The 25,018-nt window shown below is 42.9% G+C and overlaps 1 protein-coding gene across 1 annotated transcript in view; it reads right to left on the bottom strand.

The window, feature by feature from the left end:
* SCUBE2 (signal peptide, CUB domain and EGF like domain containing 2) overlaps nucleotides 1-25,018 on the bottom strand; it is a 33,638-nt gene that overhangs the window by 2,347 nt on the left and 6,273 nt on the right. Inside the window, exons 5-19 of the mRNA XM_077784421.1 lie at nucleotides 21,778-21,903; nucleotides 21,276-21,392; nucleotides 20,350-20,439; nucleotides 19,122-19,238; nucleotides 17,960-18,082; nucleotides 16,302-16,418; nucleotides 13,873-13,995; nucleotides 13,276-13,392; nucleotides 12,613-12,699; nucleotides 11,834-11,938; nucleotides 10,781-10,936; nucleotides 10,255-10,458; nucleotides 2,581-2,748; nucleotides 1,233-1,394; nucleotides 333-530 (exon numbers count right to left, since the gene is read on the bottom strand). Coding sequence (XP_077640547.1) covers nucleotides 333-530; nucleotides 1,233-1,394; nucleotides 2,581-2,748; nucleotides 10,255-10,458; nucleotides 10,781-10,936; nucleotides 11,834-11,938; nucleotides 12,613-12,699; nucleotides 13,276-13,392; nucleotides 13,873-13,995; nucleotides 16,302-16,418; nucleotides 17,960-18,082; nucleotides 19,122-19,238; nucleotides 20,350-20,439; nucleotides 21,276-21,392; nucleotides 21,778-21,903 — 2,010 coding nt within the window. The remainder of the gene's footprint in view (nucleotides 1-332; nucleotides 531-1,232; nucleotides 1,395-2,580; nucleotides 2,749-10,254; nucleotides 10,459-10,780; nucleotides 10,937-11,833; nucleotides 11,939-12,612; nucleotides 12,700-13,275; nucleotides 13,393-13,872; nucleotides 13,996-16,301; nucleotides 16,419-17,959; nucleotides 18,083-19,121; nucleotides 19,239-20,349; nucleotides 20,440-21,275; nucleotides 21,393-21,777; nucleotides 21,904-25,018) is intronic.

The raw sequence follows: 25,018 nt of genomic DNA on the forward strand, positions 1-25,018 counted from the left end.
CAGGCACCTGTAAGGATTAGCAAGCATTTCCTCTTTCCTAACCCGGGCTAGAACTGCTTAGCATAATGCATGACTGGTTAACTTGAACCATCTACCCCTGCTTAACAATACTTCTCTCAGTTCACTGACACATCATGGCCTTGTACTCTCTGAATTTCACTGAAAGCTACGGGGCAGCACTGCCAAATAGGACTTCTTCATTTGCCACTTAAAGAAATTTCTGCTCTTCAGCAGAGGCCAGGCAGGCTACATGCAGTTTCTGCAAACAGCAATGCCTGTGAGAACCCTGTGCTGCCCACTGAGCTGTGCCCCAGTGGGTGTTTCAGACTCACAGCTTTTTCTCATCACCAGGTAGTCTCCACACTCGTCTTCTATGGGCAGGAATATTTCGGGGACCACGATCAGGATGCGGCGCTTCGGTGGTGGGTTGATGTTCCAAGTGCACTCAGTGTTTGCAGGGTAGTCCCCAGGATAGTTGGGTGATTCAATATATCCAGTGTAATCTCCCAGTTCCCCTCCACACTGCCTGTCTGGGAAAAGAACACGCTATGCAGGACAAGGCAGCTCTCCTGCAGTCACCCCAGCTGCACAGGTGACAGACACACATTTTCCTGTTTGCATCTGCTGCAGGTGCAGCTCGCTTTGCCAGCCTCTCACATTTCTGTGTAGGTGTGTTTACACGTGTCTGTGCATATGTAGGCACTCCAGAGGGGGTTCTGAGCAGTCACCTCTCTGCCCTCCATTCTCCCTCTTTAATTTACCCTCAGTTTCCCACACCACAGCTACCATAAATCCAGAGCAGCGTCTCCCTTTGTAATGGGCTCTTTCAAAGGCTGTTATTAACAAGAAATGGTTACTAGAGCTATTAAGTTTAGTGAGCCAGCTTTCATTCCTCTTTATAGGAGGGAACAAATCAGGGTGCTGAGGACACAAACTCTGCTGTATCAAGAGAGAAAAGATTCAATAGCAAGACCCTGAGCAGCCCAGCACCAACCAGCAAAACCCAGTCATCACTTAGCTTGACAAGGAGATGGAACCAGTCTGCAAAAATGCTCTCACAGACCTCAGTGAGCCATGTGGGGTGAGATGCAGGCAGCAAAAGAGAAGCAACCTCTGCCTTCTCACCAGCTCCCTGGAGCAAAGCTAAATTTTGCCCTTAGGGCCACTCCAAACATTAATGGACCAGTCTTTTTATTTGCAAAAGAGCATCAAAACCATCTTGCTGTACTTACTTTTGCACTGTGTTATGTTTGTTGACCCATCAAAATCAGTAGTGGTGTTTCCAGGGCAGGAAATGCAGTAATTTTGTCCAAACTCAGGCTGGTATGTCCCAATTGCACAGCGAATACATCGGTGAGTTGTGGTGTTGTAAAAATGGCCAGGAGAACACTGAACTGGACAGGAATTAAAAAATCATGGTTTAAAAGCGGCAGTAGTGTACTAGAAGATGCTTTTATACATTTGTGTAGGACCTAGTATAATCTCAGAAACTGAAATACCCTATTAGTAAACTGTGGGGGTAACAAAAAAGAGGTAATTAAGCAAATTTTAGTTCATCAGGTCATTCTGTGCAAGTTCAAAATTCCCAAATGCAACACCGTAGAGTGCTTCTGTGTGAAAGCAGCAATGAAACCACAGTAATAAACTATGAGGGTATCAAAACAATTTCAATTTATTAGGTTATTTTGCGCAAGTTGAAAAGATCTACTATCAAATGTAGTTTTCCATGCTGCTCAGTCCCTTTTTTCCTATTCATTGTAAGCTCTGCTTATTCCCAAATAATTCTTGCTGAGTTTTGGAAGCTAGCTCAGCCAGGAGTCCTTCCCTACATGCTGCCAAAATCCAAATGCTTCAGATAAGCTCCAAATAGTTCTTGCATCTGTGATTCCATGTCTCATGTGGCCTCTTCCACATGCAAATTCCTGAGCTCTTCATTCCACTTAATAGAAAGAATTCCTTTAATCTCCACTCCAATTTGAAAACTGAACTTCATTTATAGACTTGATTTTGTTTATGTTAAATAAAACTAAAATCAGCTCCTCTTATCTTGATCCAGAGTTTTAGCATAGCTTTTTAATACTTCAATTTCACAAAATTAAGTATGAAAAGGCAGTATTTGTGGGTTCAGTGAAGGAAGATATTAGATATCACACTAATACCAGTAATATTAATTCTTCAGTGATACTGCTAAATTCTTACAATATGTTGTAATTCTCAAAAAACATATCTTAACTGAAATGAGAGAGATCTCTTAATCCAAACTACTACCAAATGTTTGCATCAGGATCTTATTTCTATCCCTTATTTCTGCTCTGCAGCAGTAGATTTTCTGTTAAAGACTTTGTCCTCTAATGATTTATATAAGTAATTTTCTTTTACCCATGCTTTTGGTAAACCATTTTAGAAAGAATTGAGGTTTTATTGCATTTCCTCACAGCCAGGCCAGGCCAACCTGCTATGAGACTCCTGGAAGGACTGATCCTCAGAAGGAGAAAGAACCTTCTCTGGATGCCCCCCTTGAGCAGCAGCGTTTCCTTTTGCCCCAGATCAATGAGTCCATCAGGCAAATCCTGGCCTCACCTTTGGTCTCACAGTCCTGAAACAAGGATGCCCCACTGTGCCTCGTTGTTAGACCTCCTCCACAGGGAAAGCAGGACACTCTCCCAGCCTCAGGCTGGTACGTTCCAAGGGGACATGGCAGGCAAGGCTTGAAGCCATCAGGAGAATATTCACCAGGGGAGCACTGATCTAGGAGAGGGAGAACACACATTAGAGCTGAAGGAGAGTTAGTGAGCCTGCACAGGACCCACAGCCCCACAGGGAAACTGCTCTGCTTTACTGGGGCAGCTGGAGCAGGGCTCAGAAATGGATGCTGGCAACAGCTGGAGCTTTACACCTCCAATGTGCACTGGGAAGCAGACACTGACAGCCTCCGGGGCTAGTGAGCTCTTCTGGGAGCTGGAATGGATCTCACACTTTGTTCCAAGGCCACACTGGACACTCAGCCTGTCCAGTGCTCTCTGCTCCTCTGTGCAGTGCAATTATGTAGTGATTATCTCCTCATTCTAGCTAGACAGCTCTTGAACTCCTCCCAGATGAAATAATTTATTACTGAACCTAAGATGCCAAAAACATGCTTCCAGATTTCTGTAAGTACTTTAATCTTATTATTGAATATTCATATTTCATGACCATTAGCATTACTGGATAGTCTGAAAACCGCAAGTGCAACAAGCAGTTGTGCAAATTCAGTAAACCAAACATTATGCCTCAAAGACTTTTAAAGCAGAAATGTTCTTGCCATTCCTCTGATAATCTTGGGTCATAATTATCTGTGCACTGGACTGCTGCATTCTGTATGGTGCACAGGCAGCTCTAACCCATTCTGACTGATTTTACTTTATCACACACCTCAGTATTATCTAGCAAGCCCAGAAATATTCCTGAGTATCTTTGAGAAGTTCTGTTTTTCAAACTCTTCACAAAAGAACTGGGTTCAGGGCCGGTATTTAATAATTACCCCGCTCTGGAGAGGCACAAAACACTGTTGCAGTTGTTCAGCTGTGCTGAAAAATTCTGTCCTTTTAAGACCTGTTACGATAATAAACTGTTAGTTTTAGTTTATAGCTCCAATAAATCACTCAGTGAATAGCTGTTTTGTTAGGAAGTTAAATTGGCCTTGGCTTCATTTCAGGATATATGACTAACAACAAGCAGGGCATTAACCACCGGTCATGATCAATGATGAAGAGTTTTGTTTATGGCTGATACACCGAGAGGAATCATTGGGAGCTCCTCCTTGGCTTCAAAATAAAGTGCAGCAGGTTAAGCAATGCTCTGTAGCTTATCAATGAAAGCTTGTGAGGAAGTCTGAGCTCCTGCTCCTAACTTTTTCCACCACACATCACTTCTGCCCTCATAAGGACACACATTCATTTGCTCCCACACTTTTCAAGCCTTTCTCCATTTTATAAACATTCCTACAGAACACTCATCTCTGTACAATTTGTGCACTTCCACAAACATGAATGAATTCAGGCTTTCATTGCAGCACTCCTAATAAGGCAAGGAAAGAGCACTATTTACAATTCCACGACAAGGAATGACAATTCAGGGTTAGGAAAGGTGATCCTGAGAAGTGCTTACTGACTTCAGAAACCTGGAAGAAATGGAAAGTCCCTCATACAACTCCATGGCTCTATGGGTAATCAATGCTCTGAGTGGCCTTGCTAGAAAATATTTGCACTTTCCCCTTAGCTTGTCTTTTTCCATTCCTTTTAATCACATGTCAAGTTTGGGGTGGTTTGGGGTGTTTTAGGCTGTTTTTTGTTTGGGTTGTTTTTGGGTTTTTTTTTTTGCATTTGGGAGATGGAGTATCTCTGTTCTGTGTTTTGAACAGAAACACTGCCCCTACAAATTCAGTCTTAAAACTGTACTTCAGGTTTCCTAAACTTGCTCAGAGTCCAGCAGAACATCTATCAGAGCTCAAAGAAAACCTGCCCTGGTCAGGAATCAAGCCCACCACTTATGTGGAAATGTTGCATTTGAGAACTTATCCCATTAGATATCTCTTGATAATTTTACCATCTGCATCTTTCTTGTCTTGAAACCACATGTTGTGAAAATTGTGGACCTCCCCGAGGAATACAACTGAGTTAATCTAAATCCTCTTGGGTTAATTAGCAAAGTGCCTAATTTTTGAAAATTTTCATTGTGGAAGTAAGCTTAAAAAAAACCTCCTCAGACATCACCGAGATCCTCCATCTGGACCAAAGGAGAGCTTTTCCATTAAATCTGAACCATTTGAGTCAGGTATTTCCTTCTGATTTTCCCAAGTGGTGGCAACAACATAAAGAAAAAAAGCTAGATATCATCACTGCACCACTGTAACAGGGTGTTCAAAGCCAGCTGAAAAAACTCTGACTTCTGAGACACACCAAACACTTCAGGCTTTGATTGATCCCATGTGCATTTGAGAAAAGAGGTCTGTTCACCCACATACAGATTTTGCTATTTACAGTCTAACAAGTACTCAATATTCAATGCAAATATTAGAATTACTCCATGTCATGTCCAAGTTTTAATGCCTCACACTCACAAATATATCTGTTTCCTCACATGGCTACATCAAATCAAGCTTTTCACACTAGTACGAGTGTCCAGACAGTTCAATCCATAAACACATTCCCTGTAAACTGCTCCCAGTTCCTCCTCATCTTCCACCTAGAAATGTTCCAAAGAGGCCACTCATCCAACCCCACTGGAGCACAGAGCTGGGGAAGTGAGGAAAGCCTGTTTAGAAGCTCACAGCATTCACAGGGGCTCAATTTAGCATAACAAATAAGACTTAGTGTTAGATTCAGCTATAGTAACATTAATAATAAGGGCATTATTTCACCACAGAAATCATCCCACAAACTCCATAGGATTGTACATAAAATTAGGATGAACATACTTTTTTAAAAAAGCCCAACAAAATTAACAAAAACCAAAAAAACCACAAGAAACACCTCTATGAAGGTAAACCTCTCCAGATATTTGCTTAAAGAAAACAAGTACAAAAGTTTATGAGCTTCATTTCTCAAAATTAGAAACTGTATGTTCCCACCTGACGTGTGGGAAATACCCAGTCAAAACCATCTCTGAAGATCTGCAAATAATGACATTAAATCACAATTCCACTGGCTGGCTTTGCTCTTTTTTTTTTCAGAAACTTGATTGTTTTTCTCCAAATGAACAAAAGAACCAATTGCCTCTAGTAGACTTCATTTCTTCAGCCACTGTCTTTGTTTATCTTCAATACCCATTAAAAACCTGGTCTTGAGTCTCATGCAGCTGTTTTAAAGGGGGGGGGGAAAGTGAAAGCTTTTCTGATGCAAAAACAAGAAGAAAAGGGGGGGTGGGGGGAAGAGAGGGGCCCACAGGGAACCAGGATTAACAGTTACAAAGACATTTAAAGGCTCTTCCCCTCTTTTCAACACATTAGCCTTTGAGCATTTGCTCCTATAGACAAGCGCTGTAGTATCTCAGGGGCTGAGAAGGTGAACCTCATAAAGGAGGTCATGATCCACCAATTCACCATTTTCTTAAGAATGATGCCTTGACTTTATAAGGAAAATCACCAACAAGTGATGCAAATTGATTCTGAAGCGGCATCCTTTAAGTTATTGTGCTGGAGCAGGTCACACATTTAGGTCACATGAGATGGTGATGCATTCGAAGGATTTATGTCTTCGGTCTATGATTTTCAGGGCAAGCAGGTTAGCAGGAAAAGCAGCACCCTTCTTGAATCCATGATTTGCAGGGCAAGCAGGTTAGCAGGAAAAATAGCTCCCTTTTCCCCAAAACCAAAAAACCCAACAGTTATGCAACACAACTTTTCATTATAATGACTGCAAAGGCAGGGAGCACTTTGCTTTTCCTTTTAGATACTTCTCTCAAACTTTTATAATGCCAATATCATACCATATCCAAACCCTTGAGACGTGGTTCATCATTTTGAATGAAATGTTATTATCTTATTTGCATCCTCTCAGCTGAGGGGACAAAGCTGCTGAATGCTGAGCAGTGAAATGCACTGACACCTCCCACACAAGCTGAAGCTGCTCATCATTTCCAGCAGAGCAGTTCCTGTGCCAGTGCTGCTCATGCCTGCTGTTCTCTGAGGTGACAGATCTTTGGGGAAACCCACTTGAAACTGCTGTGGAGCAAGGACTGGCTGTCATATCCTTTTTTGCATCCACTTCAGGAAATGGTAAATCTCAGTGCCTCCTTCTACCTCTGAAAGTATTGGTGTGTCCAAGCCAAAAAAAAAAAAAAAAAAAAACAAAAAAAAACAACAACACTAAAAAAACACCAAAAATTAAAAAAAAAAAATTAAAAAAAAAAAACCACCAAACCAAAATCAAATAGAAGAGACAAGGTGTGCTTTTGACACCATGGGACGTGATCAAGGTATAACACAGTTTTAAACAGTGGAAGAGCAGCTAAATTGCTTGTGGTTGGAACTTATTTTTTCCAATACAGAGGTTTCTGGAAAAACACTTTCTGAAAAGGAATTGGTATTATTTAAACAGTTGGTCTTTGGCTGATAAATCTCTCCGAAGTCAAGCTCATACTAGAGAATGAACACTTGTAGCCAGGCTAGTGAGTGAAACTGCATTGTCACCAAGACAAATGTCCTCTCAAGGCATCACGTAGCATTTCCAGCATGCTCAGAGGGTTCACACACAGACTTGATGCACTGACAATTCCAAAATGGATGTTTGTTACTTTAAGATCTATTTCAACACAGAAAAATCATACTTCTGCTAAGAGAATCCAGTTCTCTGGGAAGGCTGATGAAAGTTCCATTTTGCTATATGCATTTCATGGGATATCCATGATTCTGGACCTGTCACTGGTTGCTCCTTACTCACTGGAAGCCATACTCAGGACTTCATGGGATTAACCAACATGAGCCAGTGCTGAATAGGCTCATCATAAATACAGAACTCGCACATAAGGTAGAAAAATGCAATATTCGAGCCTCTAAATCATCAGAAAATCCCAAACAGAACTGTACAATAAACAGCAAAGGTGAAATTCAGCACACTATCCCTTGGAATCAGCAGTGAATTCCCTTTTACCAGCAATAGCTGTTTAAAGAACAGCAGGTACACTGGTGCAAGCATCCAGCATATTAACAATGATAAAATACCCTGGAAACCACATGTAATTTGTTCCTGGTGTCTTCCTAATGCTTTTCGTCTGCACTGTGCCCCACTCAAGACCATAGGAATTAAGACAGGAAAATCAGGGATAGAACTACCTCACCAGAAGTGTGAAACTAAATGAAATTTATCTTGCTGCTGCAATTGCAGGCCAGTTACACAGCACAAAAGTTGCCAGAGCAGAAATTGGACTTTCCCTCTGACACTGCTCAAATATAAATAACGTTTCAGACAGTGCTGTGCCAGGGGAATTCTACAAGAGGACCAAAACTGTATCTAACCTAACCATACTCCAAGTATTTGAAAACAATGTACTAAAGCCTGCATTTTACTCAGGTTTCAAAGAAGATTTGTAAGACCCTTTGACCTGCTTTGTTCCTTCACTGCTTCCTACTCCTCTGGCCAGACTGAGCAAAAGTCCTTAGCTGTCCAGAGGCCACATCCACTGTCTCCACTGAACCATCTGCTGACCAGCATCTCTTGCTGTGTACCACTTTCTCCCCAGAACTACCAGCATGGCTAGGTAAGCAGACCCCCAGTCCCATCCAGAAGTAGCTCTGCAAAACAATCAGGCCAAAACAAAGAAACAAAAACCAAAACACCCTCACACAGATCCCTGAACTAGCTCCTTGCCTTTCTTCACACTGTTCCACTCTATTCTCCTCTCCCCAGCCTATTTCTTAGCTCCTGCCTGGCAGCCCAGCCCCCTGGTCCCACCTTACCCATTCACCCTGGGACAATCAGCTTTTTCTAAGGAAATGAGGCATCCCTAACAACCTGTGGGTACTTTTATGTCCTCTCAGCAACAGGGAGCTGTCTGCCCAGCTCCCAGCAGCCTGACCAGTGCTGTAGGGACGTTTCAAAGATACTAATTTTTTTGGACATTGAATGAAAATAAGCAGGGAAGCAAGTGCAAGGCAAGAGCCCTTAAAATCTGTGTAAGGGAAAGGCTGCAGTGTGAGTTTCACCTCCTGTTTGACCACAGCACATCTCCACAAGGATGTGGCCTGAGTAATTCAGCTGAAGAAAGGAAGGTTCATTTAGTGACTGCACCTTGTTAGGCACGAGCAAATCAAACCATAAGGCAGGAGACACACAGGGCCATTGCACTGCTCTTGGCAGCACCTGCTAGAACAAACTGTGGCACCAACTCAGCACCAGAAGAGGCCTGACTTCTACAAATTGTTCTTCAAAACCTTTGTCTTTGTACACTCAGTGATTCTGTTTTAACTATGGGCAGGCTGTTTGTGCTCACCCCACCAAAGAGCTTTCTGGGCAGGCATTGCCCAAAACTCCCTTTTCTCTCTGAGCTAGCACAGAAATGCCACGTATGCTTCTCGTTTGTGCTGAGGCATTAAACTGATTCTGCAGCTACCTAAAAACATTGTGTTTCTTTCCTCTTCCAATTTCTAATGGTAATTCACATTGCCTTCTCCACCTGCAACAATTTTAGCTTACTCATCTCTGTTTTTTCCAGATGAAATCACAAATATCTTCAGAGTCATACTGTGCTCCATACAATTGGAATGACAGATTTTTTTTCAAACCCTCCCTTTAGCATCCAACAAAATAGCTTGAAAATATCCCTGTAAACTCATCTTGATGAGCTTTCCAGAATTTTTCAGATTTATTGCAATGTTCCAAGAAAAAAAAAAAAAAAGAACTCTTACAACTTTTTCTGAGATTTCCTGAGTAATTCCCTGCTTGCTTGCACAGATGTTTTAAATGATTTGTCTGTTCTACGAATCCAAGTTTTTCTAGAGTTAGCAAAACCGGATTGGAAAATCTATTCTTAGGCCAAGTGCTGCTGCTGAAAGACGTACTAATTCAATGTGACAAGCATTTTAAAGGCTTGCTGATTCACAATCCACCTACACGCTGCCTACCCCGTGCAGCCTGAATTAGCTGTCATGGTTGTTAGGCCTCTGTTAAGATGTAGCATCTGACCCCTCTCCTTAACTTTTGTTCTTTGGAAGCATTTACTATGGACTGCATTATGGTGGTGCCCTCCAGTGCCATGATAATTAAGATTTTTCTCAGTGATGGCCTATAAAATCTCCATGAATTTATAACTCTGTCATGAAGATTCTCTGGGACTCTGAGCTTAGTCAGCAAAGTGAATGTGACTGTATCAAATTCTGAGCAGCCTTTTCCTTGGGACTAGGGAGAGGTGAGCTGTGCACAAGCTCAGGAACACAGCATTACTAAATTATTACAAAATGTAGTCTTAAAAGTAGCATTGGTGATGTCAAGGCCATTGGTGCCTGATGTTATTTATTCCCAGGATTTCCACCTTCGAGCTTATTCCAGGCTGTGCATCAGCTGTAGTGCAGTGCAGCAAGCCCTTGCTCTACTCTGTAACACACCCATTGCCAACACCAAATTCCCAGAGAGGATTTCAGCAGCACTGACAGCACCCCCACTTCTGCACACCCAGCCCTGCTCTCTCCTGGGCAAGTGAACCCCGATCCCTCCGAGCTCCAGGCTGAGCAAAGCAGCGGAGCCCACGGGGTTCTCCATCCCCAACTCCCTCATAACTCACCACATCTGAGCCCGGGGTGCAGCTGTCCCACACCACAGGACTGCTGTGGCTCCGAGGGCTTGAGAGCCTTTCTGGCCACCTCATGCTCCGTGCCGGAGAGGCGGATGCGGAACTGGTCCCTGCTGACCGTCTTCCTCAAGGTGCGGATGGTTTTCCGGAACCGCTTCTCCGTCTTCTTGCGGGCACAGCGCACGTCACACGTGTCTGAAAAGCATCAGGGGTGAAAGCTGCCCTGAGGGACCGTGTACAATATCCCACCCAATTCCAAACACCAACCAACTCAAATCACTGAGAAAGCACCTTCTGGGAACAAGTCTGAAATCCTCAAGGACAAGTACACCGGGCAGCTCTTTGATCTTTAGAGCCATCCCCATCCCTCACTCTTTCTGAAGCAGTGAAATTAATGTTCAAAACAGGAGATACTTTTCATCATCATTTTGCATACAGACAGAAGTGAAAAATACAGAAATTAAGGAGCAAACAGCAAGAAGCTTCAAAGCGCACCTGGGATTATTTTCCAACCAACCTGTCACCTCCTTCCGGCTCATTGCAAGCTCAAAGTCCGCAGTGATAAAAATCTCTCTCGTTGCTGCCAGTCTACTGAGGGCTCCATGAACTTTCTTGCCAGAGCTGCATGTTAGGTTTACATAGTGGAAGCTCTCCATTACTGAATTTTGTCTCTCTGTATGAACAAAACCAAAGGAAGCAAAAGCTTGGCCAGGTCTGTTATTGAACGGCCACCGGTGCTCAGCACGTGGGTCACCATGAAGAGTTAGAGAGCAGCAAACCATCACCTCCATGGGCCAGTAAAGGAATAGTTTGGCCAGTCCCCCACCTGGTGCACCCTCACACAGTCATGACCATTCTCATGGCTTCAATGAGGAAATAAGGCTTAGGTAAAGGAAACGCCCAGAAAAAACTCTGGTTCTGGAGTACGTAACTTATCACTGAGCATTCAGTGCAGTTCCTCACTGTTACTCTGCTAAGGACAAACAATCAGACACACTGATTCATCATATTGTTTAATGACTCCTTTCCCCAATTTTTCTTTTTTTTTTTTTTAATACTCCTCCTCATTTTCTGCTGACTTTGTAAATTCCCAGGCTACTCTTTCTGCTTTGGAGCAGATGGAAGAGCTGACCTCGCTGCATCCATCTGGGGCTGCTGAAGTATGAAAGGAAGATAAGAGACAAGAGGAATAACCCTAGGACAATAGAGTCAGCATAAAAGGTCAGATTTTTCAACAAGGCACCAGACAGTAAGGAGCAGGTGAGAAAGGAAAGAAGAGAAAGATAAAAAGATGAAGGAAAGGAAGGAATCAAATTAACAAAAAGAATGGTTGATTTTATGGAGAATTTATTAGCAGTATTACAAACAAAAAAAGGATAAGGGCTTTCCTAGCAAGACTGTGAGGATGCCACAAGGAAATCCTGGGATCTGAAATAACTGTTGCAAGAGTCATGGCCAAGCAGGAAGAAGTGAAGAGCAGAAAGCCTTCAGTCCTCTATGCTTTGCCTGTTGTGTACTTCATATCTGGAAAACACTTAGCCCCTGCTTACCTGCATTTTTATATTCATACCTGGTATCATCTGCTCCAGACCTTCTTGAAACATCTCAGTCTTTCTCAAACTACATTTTCCTTCATTTAATTTAAAGGTTACGCTTATCTTGATGGCTGAAGCATCTTCAGGAAGAAACAATTAAACATGGTATTTTAAAAGAGGGAATAGAAAACTGAGATAGCCCTAATGTCACACCACAATGTGACACAAAAAATATGCTGATATGAAGCAATCATCACAGAAAACCTAACGAGATGTCAGAACCCTCCTGCTGTGAAGTTGGTTCACAATTAGAATTAGAATGATGTGTAGTACATCTTATTAGGAAAAAAAAAAAAAGAGATATAGAGAAAAGATATCAAGACCAGATCTGCTGTTGGGTGAATTGAATAAGGGTGAGCTGAAATCAAAGGAGATACTCCAAATAATTTCAGAAAGTAGTTTATGTCTATGGCTGTAAATGCCTTCTAAACTGTTACTGTCCAACAGCTCTACCTAAACACATTGTATGTTGCCCACACTGTCCAGGTTTGGATGACTAAAAGGAGACATAACTCCTGGACTAAGTGTTTATTTCACTACTGATCTTTATTTTTAATTCTCAGTTTGAATTATGCTGATGGAGCAGCACAAGGGGAATTTTCTGCAGCAATCATGAATTACAATCATGAGGAAGAGGAAGGAAAAAAGTGATAGATTACAAGAGGGGGTAAAAAGTCAACAGAAATACCTTTGTTTCACAGTTATCAATGAAAATAAATAAACCAAACTATGTAACAGTAAATGTGGTGATTACCCAGCCAGCTGGAAGCATTTGCATTTTGCTGCTTTTTCTTAAGCTGAGAGGACCTGCCACAGGTGAGGGTGTAGGCATCCTGTGTTCCTAACAGACAGACAGACAGTAAAGACACAGGCACAGTGCACACACCGAGGACTCCTGCAGCACAACACATTTTAAATTTGTTGATTGCCATCAGCACACAATGCTGTTCATACAATACTCCACATCAGAGCTTGTCTCGGCCTAAGCCATTCAAAGGATTCAGGAAGAGAAAGAGCACCAGTCCCATAAGCAGCAGCTGAGTCCTGTGGGATGGAGGGGCTGTGTGGGCAAAATCCCAGACCCCACGCAGGGCTGGAATGCCTTTGCCCCATTCACCAGTGCCTCTCAGGGCCAATTAAGGAATGGCCCAGGGAGCACGGAGAATTCTTCCCTGTCCTCCCCAGCTTCAAAAAGAGACTTGTGAGAAGGGAATCTGAGGGTAGAGTGGTTATAAAAGGCAAGGAAAGAGGGGCTTTCCTGGACACTGTCAGGGATATAGCCCTTTATTATCTGCACTGAAAGAGGAAAGATCTCTGTTTATTGACTGCTTCTTGGGGCTTTCTTGACAGTGAGGAGGTTGGTCACCCTTACACTCTGTACAGAATCTCGTATTCAGTTCTGTCAGCTCTGACTTACCAGAGAATACCTGGACATCTGGAGAGCAGCTCAGAAAGCATCTATCACTCCCACCACTCTTAATGCAGTGCAGCAATACCTTGGGTGACACATTATCAGACAAGGGATCTTTTGTCTCTAGATAGGATAAAACAAACACTCACAGAATTAAAACATCTACCTTCACCCTACCAATAAATCAGCATGCAGCTGCTTTTGTAGCCAGTACCTGAGAGCACCCATGCAATTAATACGCTGTTTAGACAGAAAATTAAAGCCAAATAAAATCACTGGAAGATCACACCATAAAAGAAACTTCCTTTGTCATGAGCAAGCCTTCTCATGCAGATGAACAAAAGGAAATAGAAGAACGAGCTAGATAAAAGCACAGGAAAGAAAGCATCAAAATCCCTCAAAGTATCTCCTGTTTTTGGGGTTGGTTTGCTGTTTGTTTTTATGAGTTTCAACATCACTATCACCATGCCTTGCTAAAAATCAAAGCAGAATACCAGGAACAATGACTCATACCACTTAACTGGACACACCATCAAATTTGTCTGTAACCATATGGCCCACCAAACACATCAGGAGTAGAAATGTATTTATTAGACACCTTACCAACACAGTCCTTTTTATTCCAGTGTAGCTTGTAGTTAGACTGACACAGGCATTCGTAATCTCCCAGTGTGTTCACACACAGCTGCTGGCAACCACCATTGTTGATGCTACATTCATTAATATCTGCAGAGGAAAGGTAAAGGATACTTTTAAAAAGTTGCTCTTCTCAAAGTTATGCAGTCAAACTCCACTAGGTAAATGTGGACACAAATACTGCTCAGTAGGGTCTTGAAAAGACTTCAGGGATGCTGCCTGGACACCCACCTTGAAATAATTTGTCTTCATGGAAATCCCTTGATAAATGTCAAAGCAGACCAAATACTGGTGGCTCATAATTAAACAATATCCAGCCTCAGCAATATGATAACAAATCAACTCTAAGAAAAGCAGATCAAGTCAAATCTGTGTTGCACTGTGTCTGATTAACTAATATTTCTAATTTTTAAATAAAAACAGAGAACAGGGCAGGACTCATACTGAACAATGCTCCAAAGTGCTCTAATAGATGCAACTACTGTGGAACACTTTGGCTCTGTGGGCAAACACCACCATTGTGTCCCCCTTGTCTCTTTTGGCCAATTATCCAATTTTGGAGCCTTGTCCCACCCAGTAAATGCCGACAGGAGGAGAAATTATCAACAACACAACACATGCTGCCTCTGGTGCAAACTTGCATGCTGATGCAGAATGCACCATTCAGCAGTGCTGCATCCCAGGGTCAGCACTGGGGCCAATACTATTTATCCTCTTCATTAAACCTGGATGGTGGGACAAGAGTTCACCCACAGCAAGGCCACAGATGAGACAAAACTGGGAGGAGTGGCTGATGCACCAGATGGTTGTGCCACTATTCAGAAAGACCTTGACTGCCTGGAGAAATGGGTCAACAGGAATCTCATGAATTTCAACAAAGGGAAATGCAAAGGTCTCTGTCTCTGCTGCTCAGATCCACCCTGAGGAGGGCTTCACTTCTCCCCCAGAGCTTTATGGCAATTGTACATAAACCCAGAAAGCTGCCCTCAAGAAACCTGTTGCAAGTCCCATAAAGTTTGTGCACCTGAGGGTACCTATTTCCACACATGCTTACCTCAGTGCTAGTAAGTTCTTGTCACTGCTGTCCCCAGACTAGACACCCTCTAAGTAACAATTGGTTAGAAAACACTGTGAAACAGTGAAAACATCACCACACCAGTCTGATTAGGAGGGAAAAATGTGCTTTTAACAGAAGTGATACAGCAGGGGTAGGAATGAGCAGCAGAGGAATAATGGAGAAAGAAGACAACACCTTAAACTGGTACTGCTGTCTAAAATACCACAAATCTCTGGTTTTCCTTGACCTTTTCTTAGGATTCCAACCTCTTATCTCCAACACTTAGTGACTTCTTCCACAGAGATCAGGAGTGTTTTATCAGCTCTGACCAACCTGTGATTGCCAGTCAATGATGCTATGAGGATTAATTAACATATTCTGCATGGGGGTATGACAATAAAAGGCCAATTAGCAGCCAAATGCAAAATTGCAGTTCCTTTTCCTCATTGGTGCCCAAAAGAAATTGAATTAATGCAGATAAATGATTCAGAAGTCATCTTTTACTAAGTAGAGCACATGACAGTGTTATTCCTTATCCAGTAAAGTTCCCATGTTCATCAGGACAAAACACAGTGATGTTGTAGCCCTGTAATCTTATTTGCAGAATTTCTAGAGGAAGAGAGTAGAATAGACAGGCACACAGAGATTTCTGAATTGTTATCTCCAACTGTGCTCATTCGGCCTCAGAAATAAAAAGGTCTTACTCAGAATTAAGTAAACTTTGGACTCAGTAAGGTCTTGCCTAAAGCTTATATAAAACAAGCTTGATTCCATTTAGTGTCCCAGTTATTTGTGTTTCCTCATGTTAATTCTGGGAATTTGTCATATGTTGAGCTTCTATAAAGAACTTTCCTTGTAGGAAAGACATGAAAATTTAAGAGTATTAATCTTGGCCAGAGTAAAGTGGCACAGCTAAATTCCAGCCTACATCACATGAGGATCTGACATGTGCACCTGCAGAACTGTAATTTTCAGAGTCATTCAGAGCTTCCTGTTCTTCAAGCCCTCCTCCACTGACTTTTCACTGAAGTCAATGACTCTTCTGCATGTGGAAATTGTATTGAATTATGGACTTCAGATACAAGCAGAAAACCCATCAGTTTGTCCTAATAGTTACAGGTCCCTTTTGCATGCACGGTGTAAAGGCAAAATCACTTGAGCAAAGACAGGAAGAAGCAGGATCCATTTCTCCTTTTCCTGTGTCTCATTATCACAGCAAGGGGTAAAATTTACTCTGTAGGCCAGCTGGGTCTGCACCAGCTCGTGTGCTGCAGGGGCTGTGAGCAGGCCAGTGGGAGGCTGCCCATGTCCCAGGGGCTGTGGTGTGTCTGTAGCTCACCTGCACAGTGGGTGAAGCCATAGAGGGCATATCCCCTGTTACAGGTGCACTCGAAGGTGCCGGGGTGGTTGATGCACGTGTGGTCGCACGCCCGCTCGAAGGAGCACTCGTCAACATCTGCAAGGTTTAAAGGGAGCCATCAGCACCTCGCGGGCTGCCCAGGGAGCCCTGAGGAGCCCACAGAGCTCAGCAACTGCAGGGATGGGCAGATTTGTGTGAGCCAAGCAGATTCTTTCAAAGCACATAAAGTAACATAATGAAATGACAGTTTTTAAAAGAACGCTCGGTTTGCCAAACAAGCTTTTCCTTGGCAAGCGCAAAAACTGGAGTTACATTTTTACAATTATGTTTAAATCAAATTATTTCTCTCCTATGGGAGAATAAAACTGCTGACAAAACTCTTATTTCATTAGGATTACTCTACATAGAAATTAAGTAAAAGAAGGAAAATATTGCCTTTGTTTTTTCCTCCCTAAATGAAGCTCTATTTGAATATACAGCATCCGATTTACATCTGCTGAAAATCACAGTGTTCTCTGAGAATGAACATTCATTATACCATCAAATGTACCTAAAATTTCCGTACTAGTACATTTTGCATGCCAGGTAAGAATGTTGCAAGACACAGAAAAAGTTCACATCAACTTCACTAGCACTTTTCATCAGTCTTTTTTCTTGGGCATGCAGCATGATATCACTTTTGAAACAGTCTAGGAAAAACAACAGAAGTGACAGAGGCAAAAGGGAATTGCAAGTCTATAAGATACATTCATAGTTTTCACTTAAATAAAACCCCAAACTGTCTCAAAAATCAGATGTTTATACAGTAAGTTTTTTTCCATATAAATAGTTGTCCTTCTTTGACTATTCATAAAGAATAGGAATGCACAAAAAAACCCAGGTGAAAATTACTTTCTCTTGATCAGTTCAGTTTTCTGAAATTCACCTTTAATGTCATCTGGTTGCCTAGGAAATCACATAGTTTGCCATTTGGCTGACTGAATTGACATTGTTTCATCCTTTTGTTTTTCCACAACCACAGACCATTCTGATCTTCGACATTTAAGCAGCTTAAATAGAATTGCTAAATCTATATGCACAAACCACTACAGAGCAAAGCAAATATGCTTTGTAGGTCTCACAGGAGAAATCCATGTCATCCTCAAAAGCAAATGCTCCGTGATGTTTTAGGGAACAGAGATTCCTGTCTATCTACAGACTTATAATTTCATAGATCACGTTATGTCTTTTTCCTTTAATAATGAGCTCATGGCAACTAGATATCCTTTTAAGGAGTAATAGTTTCACTGCAATGGTGAATCAGTCAGAAAGATGGAGAGAGGGACATTGTTTAATTTTCCCTGTAAATTATTTTAAGATCATCAAGGCAGGATGAAGCATTAACCTCATAGAGAGTCGTTTAATATGGTGCTATCTCTGTCCCTTCCAGATAATAGCTCACTGTGCCATTAAACTTATCTCCTACAATAGCATCAAGCCAACTGTATTAACTCAACAATTGTTTCAGAAGAAAAAAATCCAAACTGAGGAATGAAAATGATTCTGGAGTCCATTATCACTTCATCATTGTAGTAGATGTCCAAACCACGCTGATTTGTTCTACTTTTGTTGTACCATTGTCTCTCCAGTGCACATACCTTGACAGGACTTTTCATCTGTTAATAATTTAAATCCTTTTCTGCAGCTGCAATCAAAACTGCCAACAGTGTTTTTACAGAAATGATCACAGCCTCCATTATTGGACTGGCATTCATCAATATCTGTAACAAGAAAAAAAAAAAGGCTTCAGCAAATTAACACAGAGCTTCAGCACTCAACCTACTCCACTGCCAGATTCAGAAAATAGTCACGTCCAGTCAGCTGGAGGAGCCCAGAAACAAAATCTAGTGAGACTACCACAAATTAAGGAAGGAAGATCAGATCCAACTCTTAAGAATGATCCAACCCATTCAGCCCCAGGACAGTGTTATTTGCTCTCATTTAATGTATTCCTGTCAGCTGCATTTGGGTAATGCATTTATAAAAAACCATTCCCTAAGTTCTGTTTGGAAACACTTTGGCTCCAAGGCTCTCTAAGAGGTTTTAGTATTTTAAACATTCTCTCTGTTTCCTTTCTGTGAGCCCTGCAGAAATCTCAGGCAGAGATTTCTAATCTACCTGACTTTTAGATTTCCTGATCTACCCCATCCTTTTCATGGCAATATGAGAATGAGGCCTTTATCTAATATTCATTGACTCAGGCCTAAGGATTTAATCATTTTTACTTAGTAGAACAGCTTTAACATCTAATTACTGGAAAAGCAATATAACATACAACCTAACCGTGCCTTTGCTCCTTTTCAGAGCTCTCATTAGAGCTGCTTGGAGCAGTGCATATTTATAAAACACATCCCTGTTTACACACTGGTATTTACTGACCAGCTCTCCTGATGCCCAGCTGGCTGTGGGTAGTGGGGCAGGCTGCTGGGCTGGATACCTGTGAGCACCCACGCACCCGCCAGCCCCAGCCAGTGCTGGCCTCTGCTTGCCAACAGAGCTCTTTTAGCTCTCCCAAACCTGACCTCTGCGAAACGAGGCACAGGAGGTGGAAGTGGAGAGCAGGAGGGCAGAGAAGAAGAGATTCCCTGCATGTGATACCCCTGAGGTGAAGGAAACCACAGCCTGGTGCAGCCCTTCCTTCGGAGAGCACAGCGGCTTTCCTCTGGACGCTGGGTTGCCTCCATTTGGAGATGTGTGTCTTACAGGACCTGGTAACACCTAATAGCTGTTGGCACACGTGTCCAGGAGTATAATCCCCACCTTTGCATGTCTTGCCATCAAACTGGAGCGTGAAGCCCACGGGGCAGCTGCAGTGGACCCCAGTGGAGGTGTCCTTACAGGTGCGATCACAGCCGCCGTTGTTCACCGCGCACGTTTCTGGCAACGAGACAGAGCTCAGGTTTCCCCAGGGAAATTGCAATGGCAGCAACAAACATCATGGGATACAAGGCACAGTCCCAAGCACACTGCTATTAAACATTCAGCCTAGAACACGCTGCTAAATACACGTGTTGGCAAAATCCCTGCCTCAGCTATTTCCAGGCTTTTTGTGGAAACTCTACAAACCAAAATGCTGTCTCTGGGTATTCCATTTGTGTCTTAAATCCCTGCTCCTTGATGATGAATCTGTTACTGCCAGTCAGTTTCTTTATGCCCACAGTGGATTCTGGCTGCTCCCCTGACACTTCCCCACAGTGAGACACCTGGTTACACTCAGCACTACTAAATGAGTTTTCTTAAATCCCTCCAGACTCATCTTCCCTACTACCTGTGCTCCCAGTCTTGGTGGGTAACACCTTCACTGAGCATTCCCTCAGCCTGGGAACCCAGGGGCCATTCCAACCAAAGTTTGTTCCTCTAACTCCCTGTTACGCAAACTATGCCTAAATCTCACCAAACCTTGCTAGTGAGCACTCTTAAAGCACAGTTCTTCACATCCAAGCAAACAGAAATAACACACTCTTTGGCATTCATCCTCTTGTCATCAGTCTAACCACCTCAGTCAGTCTAACAACCTTATCACTGGCTGGACAACTACAATTTTACATAGCATGTAAATTGATTGAGAGAGCTGCAAAGAACACTTATTTTTGTCTGCTTTTTGAACACTTTCTTTCTAGCTCTGTATCATCATTTTCTGCAGCATCAAGCATATGCTACTTATTGTCAAGTTTTGAGAGCTTTACTGGCTTATTCCCTCCCAGTCTCTCATCTCACATGCAGTATTGGCAGGCTGAGTCCAACTTCCAAGGGAAGACAGAGTTCATCTTCTTTCTTCCTCTGTCATTCTTTTTGAAAATAAGGCTATTCATTTGGATGTCTGAACATTAGGGAATATTATTATTTCCTTAAGAGATAGTGGATCATCTCAGGCAGAATTCAGCTCAGAGCTGAAGGCCACCATGAAAAACCAAAAAAGCCCCACACTAATTCTTCAATGCAAAAGGTTTCAACAAGCAGCAGAATTATTTTGGATCAGCACTTTTACCCATAAGCAACCGTCGCTTCACTCTCTTGTCCACATCAGCTGCTGCTGTGGTGTTTCCCTCAGAAACTTCAACAGCAGCTTCTTCCCTCTCTGTAAGGAACATGAAAAAAGCAAGTGAGTAAAGGTGCCTGACCAGAACCCTCATTTGACATTCAACACATGCAAACAGCTGCATCACACACTGAATCAGAGACAGTCGGAACTGACAGGCAGAAATAACTTATTTTTAAAGAGAAAGTAGTAGTAAAAAATCATGAAGACCCTTCAGTCAAAACCATGAGAATGTTTTGCTTTTTGTGGCTGCCTAAGAGTCATGTTTGCTTCAGTATCCTTAACAAAACAAAAGATGTGCTACAGATGTAGTAACCAGCAGCAAGATGAAAGAACTAACTGAGCTGCTCTGTTAGGAACACTCTCTCATCATCCATCGTGGGCTAATTACAACGACCAGCCAGTCATGCCTGAGCATTTGATTTCAATCAACAGACAACAAACTCTTCCAGAGACTTTATTGTTTTCTTTACTGGATAACTGCCTTGCCAAAACTATACATTAATTGATTTCAGAGCCCCAGTTTTCACAGATGTACTCCTTGCTTACACTCCCTGGTTCACGCTACTGAAAAAAGAACCTAAAATATCCCAGAGGGAAGGAAGCCTGCTTTGGTTAGTGGCATGCCTCCTGTTTTGGGGGGACCAGTGATAATTAAAGGTTGCAACAGTATTAGGTAGCTACTTAAATAGGGAAGCATAACTTTTCTGGACCAACCAATTCACCCATGCACCATCAGGTTCCTTAATTTTGAACTCCTTGACATTTTCTAGCCATACCATTATCAGGAGCATTAATCTTGCACACACAGCACCACCACACCCCCCTGGAGCTGGCCATCCACAGAAAACTACTTCCCTCCAGTGCATACTGACCCAGGCAGGTTTTCCCATCCACGTGCATGACGTACTTGGGGTGGCACCCACAGACTGGCCCGTGGTCAGCATCGTCACACGTGTGCTGGCAGCCCCCATTGCCATGGTTGCACGTCACTAGGGAGCAAACACATGTCACTCTCACAGGTACTTCCAGCACCTTTGAAGGACAGGGTGCGATTCCACTGCCATCTGAGCATCCAATGCACCCTCTCCTAACGTGCCCCTGTGCTGAAGGGCTCTGTGAGACAAACACTGCACAGCTCTCTCATGGAGCTGGACTTCCAGGTGTTCCAGCTCCCAAACTACAGCAGACACTACAACAGTCAATAGACCTCTGTGACAGTGTCCAGAAAATACATCAATTCTGGTTTAGTTCAAACACACACAGTTCAGGTGTGCCATCCCACGTTAGCTAAAACATACCAAGTCCCATCTCACTGCAAACAGAACACTATTTGTTCACTTTGGAAACCATAAGCAGATGCAGAACGTTGCCTACAAATGCAGCTCCTCTGGTTCTTGGACAGCTCAAATCCTGGTCGGCATTCACAGGCAACTCCTCCCTTGGGTGTTTCTCTGCAGATGTGGGCACAGCCGTGATCTTTGTTCATGCAGCTCATGCCTTCTGTAAAACAGGAAAGGTACAAGAGCATCAGCATCCCCAGCAGCTCTGTGTGCAGGCAACAGAGTCAGTTCAATACACACACAGACTAAGCCTCTGTCTCTGGGGTGACCCTGCAGGGCTGGGACAAGAAGTTTCAGCTTACAGAGAGGAAAGGCAGCGAGCCCAGTCCTGCAAAGTCAATGGCCCCAAAGTTTCTCCTTCTGTGATCTTTTCTGTGCCCATGTTCTTTGACTGCAAGGTCAAAGAGCAACATCCACAGATTTGTAGAGTATCTGCATTCTCATCAAACATTCTCACTTAATACTTTTAGGTGATCATAAAACCTCCTCATTTCTTTTATAAAAGTGGCAATGTCCAAGTCTAAAATTAAGTTCTTATTTCTCTGCTTAAAAGAGCAGCCAGCAGACACAGGAATGTTCAGAACAGCAATCACAAGGGTCATCCCAATTTCAATTCCTGGCTTACAAAGCAGATTCCCAGAGTCATAACCTGTCTCAGCAGTGACCAAGTGCTGAGTCCTGTCTCTGAGCAGGCCAACGTGCAGACTGCACGCATGCTGAACATCAATTCTCTTTATTGTTAAACATTTTGTTTTCAACTTTTTTTCCGATTTCAGTACACACCACCCAAGAGAACCTCACTGGGTATTATCACAGTGTTCTGTATTTCTACACACCTTCCCCGTTAGACAGAATTTAGAGCCAGTATCTGCTTTAACCAAATTAAGAATCAGTGTGACACTAATGACTGGATTGGTTTTGCTACGCCTCCTAAAACATTCTGTCATTTTTATCTCTTCCAGTTCATGCACAGCACTTGATTGCCATTGTGTTTTTTCCTGGCTTTTGCAAAAATATAAAGTCAATTAAAGAGGAATAGTGTCTAACATTATTGCAAAAGCTTATTTCCCCTTGCTCCATGGTTCAGTGCAATCAGTGTCTTTGCCATTTACAAGAAGGTGGTACAGTCTGAACACACACAACACTACAACACCCAGCAGCTGGCTGAGTTACCCAGTGGGATCAACAGACCAAACTAAAATCGGTTTTCTTTTAACAGAATACCACAGATTTTTGATGAAGTCCTCTACAGTGTTACAAAGCCAGGAAAGAGAAGACATCTGAATGCTCTCCTCGGGTGCACAGAGAGCACACCTTTACCATCAAATTCTCTGCCTTGGCACATTTGGTTTTAAAAGGACAAGTTATACCAAAATACTCTTTCTTCTCAATGAGAACATGCCATTTATGAAGACCAAGTGGAACATACTTTGGCTGCAAGGACTCATCCCACACTACCCAGTGAACTTCTCTGGAGCTGAGCAGGTGCACAGCCAGGAGCAGAAGAGCTCATGCTGCAGAAATGGGACTATGTGATCAATATCACACCCTATATATATATTTTTAAACTTACACAGCCCTTCTTTCAGCCTTATTACTAAGTGAAACAAACCCGCTGCATTGTGAGGCAGAGGTTAGCTCATCACCATTATTCCACTCCAATTAGGTCCTTTTTCCACACTGCTATTCTCACCCCCTGGAGCACCAGCTACAGGACCCTTTCTCTATTAAGACAGCTTTAAGCAACAAAAGAATGGACACTGCAGAGCCCAGATTATTCTGCTCTACTGGCTTTTTGATTCCTTTCCCACAGTGAGGGCTCTCCAGAAGTACAAGACAATGAGACTTCAAATCCTGCAGCACACAGGCACAGCCCAAGGAGCCCACAGGAAAGCTGTCACCCATTATTGTGTCAGTCAAGGAAGGAGACAACCTATGAGGCCACAAATTAGCCTCATTAGCTCTGGTGGTTTTGTGAAACTTCTGGTCTTAAGCATGCAGTATGCTTTGGTCTGTTAGCTCAGAGGGGTTAGAGAGCATTAAGAGAATTATCAGCTTAGTTTCTGTTAACAAAGTTATTCTTTTGTCTCTATTGAGCTACCAAAGGGGAAACTGTTCAAGCAGGTACTTTGGTAAAGTTCACTGGCACCAAACAAATGGTTTATATGCTCCATTTGGGATTGCTCCATTCTGAGTGAGCAGACTTCAATCAGATCTCCACAGAAAGCTAAAACTGTGCTTTCCAGACCAGGATGAATTTTAATAACAAGATATCCATTGTGGAACAAGGTACTCCACCAAACCCACCAAAACCTAGCTGACCAAAAAGGCAGCTTCATAGAAGATACCCACATCCACACATCCAGCATTCACTTTGGGACTGCTGCTTGTTTCCAAAGCTGGTAGATCTCTCTCAGCCCCATTTTACAAGGTTGTATTACAGAGATGTCTATAAAGCCATAAATGTTATGTGGCTGCAAATTCCTTGGTGGACACAAAGTCTCCCAGGTCACATTGTTCCAGTGCTGTTGCAATAGCAGACTGTGGTTCAGAAACAAACCCCAGGAAAATTTTGGTCAAATCTCCCCACACACTTCCCAGACACACAATTTCTCTTGCAGGAGACCCTGCCCTACTGATTCACAAGTATCCTGGGATGGATGGCTCTGGATTGTGCCACTCAGCCAAGAGAGATGAATCCAGTGCCCACATGGCTGAACAGATCCTGAGCCAGGTGAGACCTTCTTGAAGCTACCCAGCAAACCTGAGATCTGAGCACTCCTGTCACTGGCAAAATAAGCCAGCAGTATTTCCCTATCAGGTCACACTAAATTAATCTCTTACATGTATGATCTGGGTTTAAATATTTATAATTTTTTGCACAGAAGGTGTCAGGACAACATTCCCAATCTGCTAAGAGCATTAAGGCTCCATTCAGGGCAGGTTCAAGCAGGCACTCTGTAGGACAGAGTGAGAGGATGCAATGGGACAAAGCTACCAGGCATTCTGAGAGAATAGAAAAACAGTGAGCAGCATCAGCACAGCCAGCAGAACAGGAATGCTTTAGTCATTCTCCATGCTCCCTACATGCTTGTGTTAAGGCCACTTTTCCCCAAAAGCTCTCCAGCTATCCCTGTTCTCTGCACACAGCTCCAGGAGTGACAGCTGAGTTGGTGCCCTGTGTAGGAGCCCACACAGGACTCAAACGTGGCTTTGATCCCACAGATCCCATTCATCCCCCCAGTTCAGCCCAACAAGCAGAGCTATGACTGTGA

The sequence above is a fragment of the Lonchura striata genome, chromosome 6 (assembly GCF_046129695.1).
Source record: "Lonchura striata isolate bLonStr1 chromosome 6, bLonStr1.mat, whole genome shotgun sequence".
In the NCBI taxonomy this organism is placed as follows: domain Eukaryota; kingdom Metazoa; phylum Chordata; class Aves; order Passeriformes; family Estrildidae; genus Lonchura; species Lonchura striata.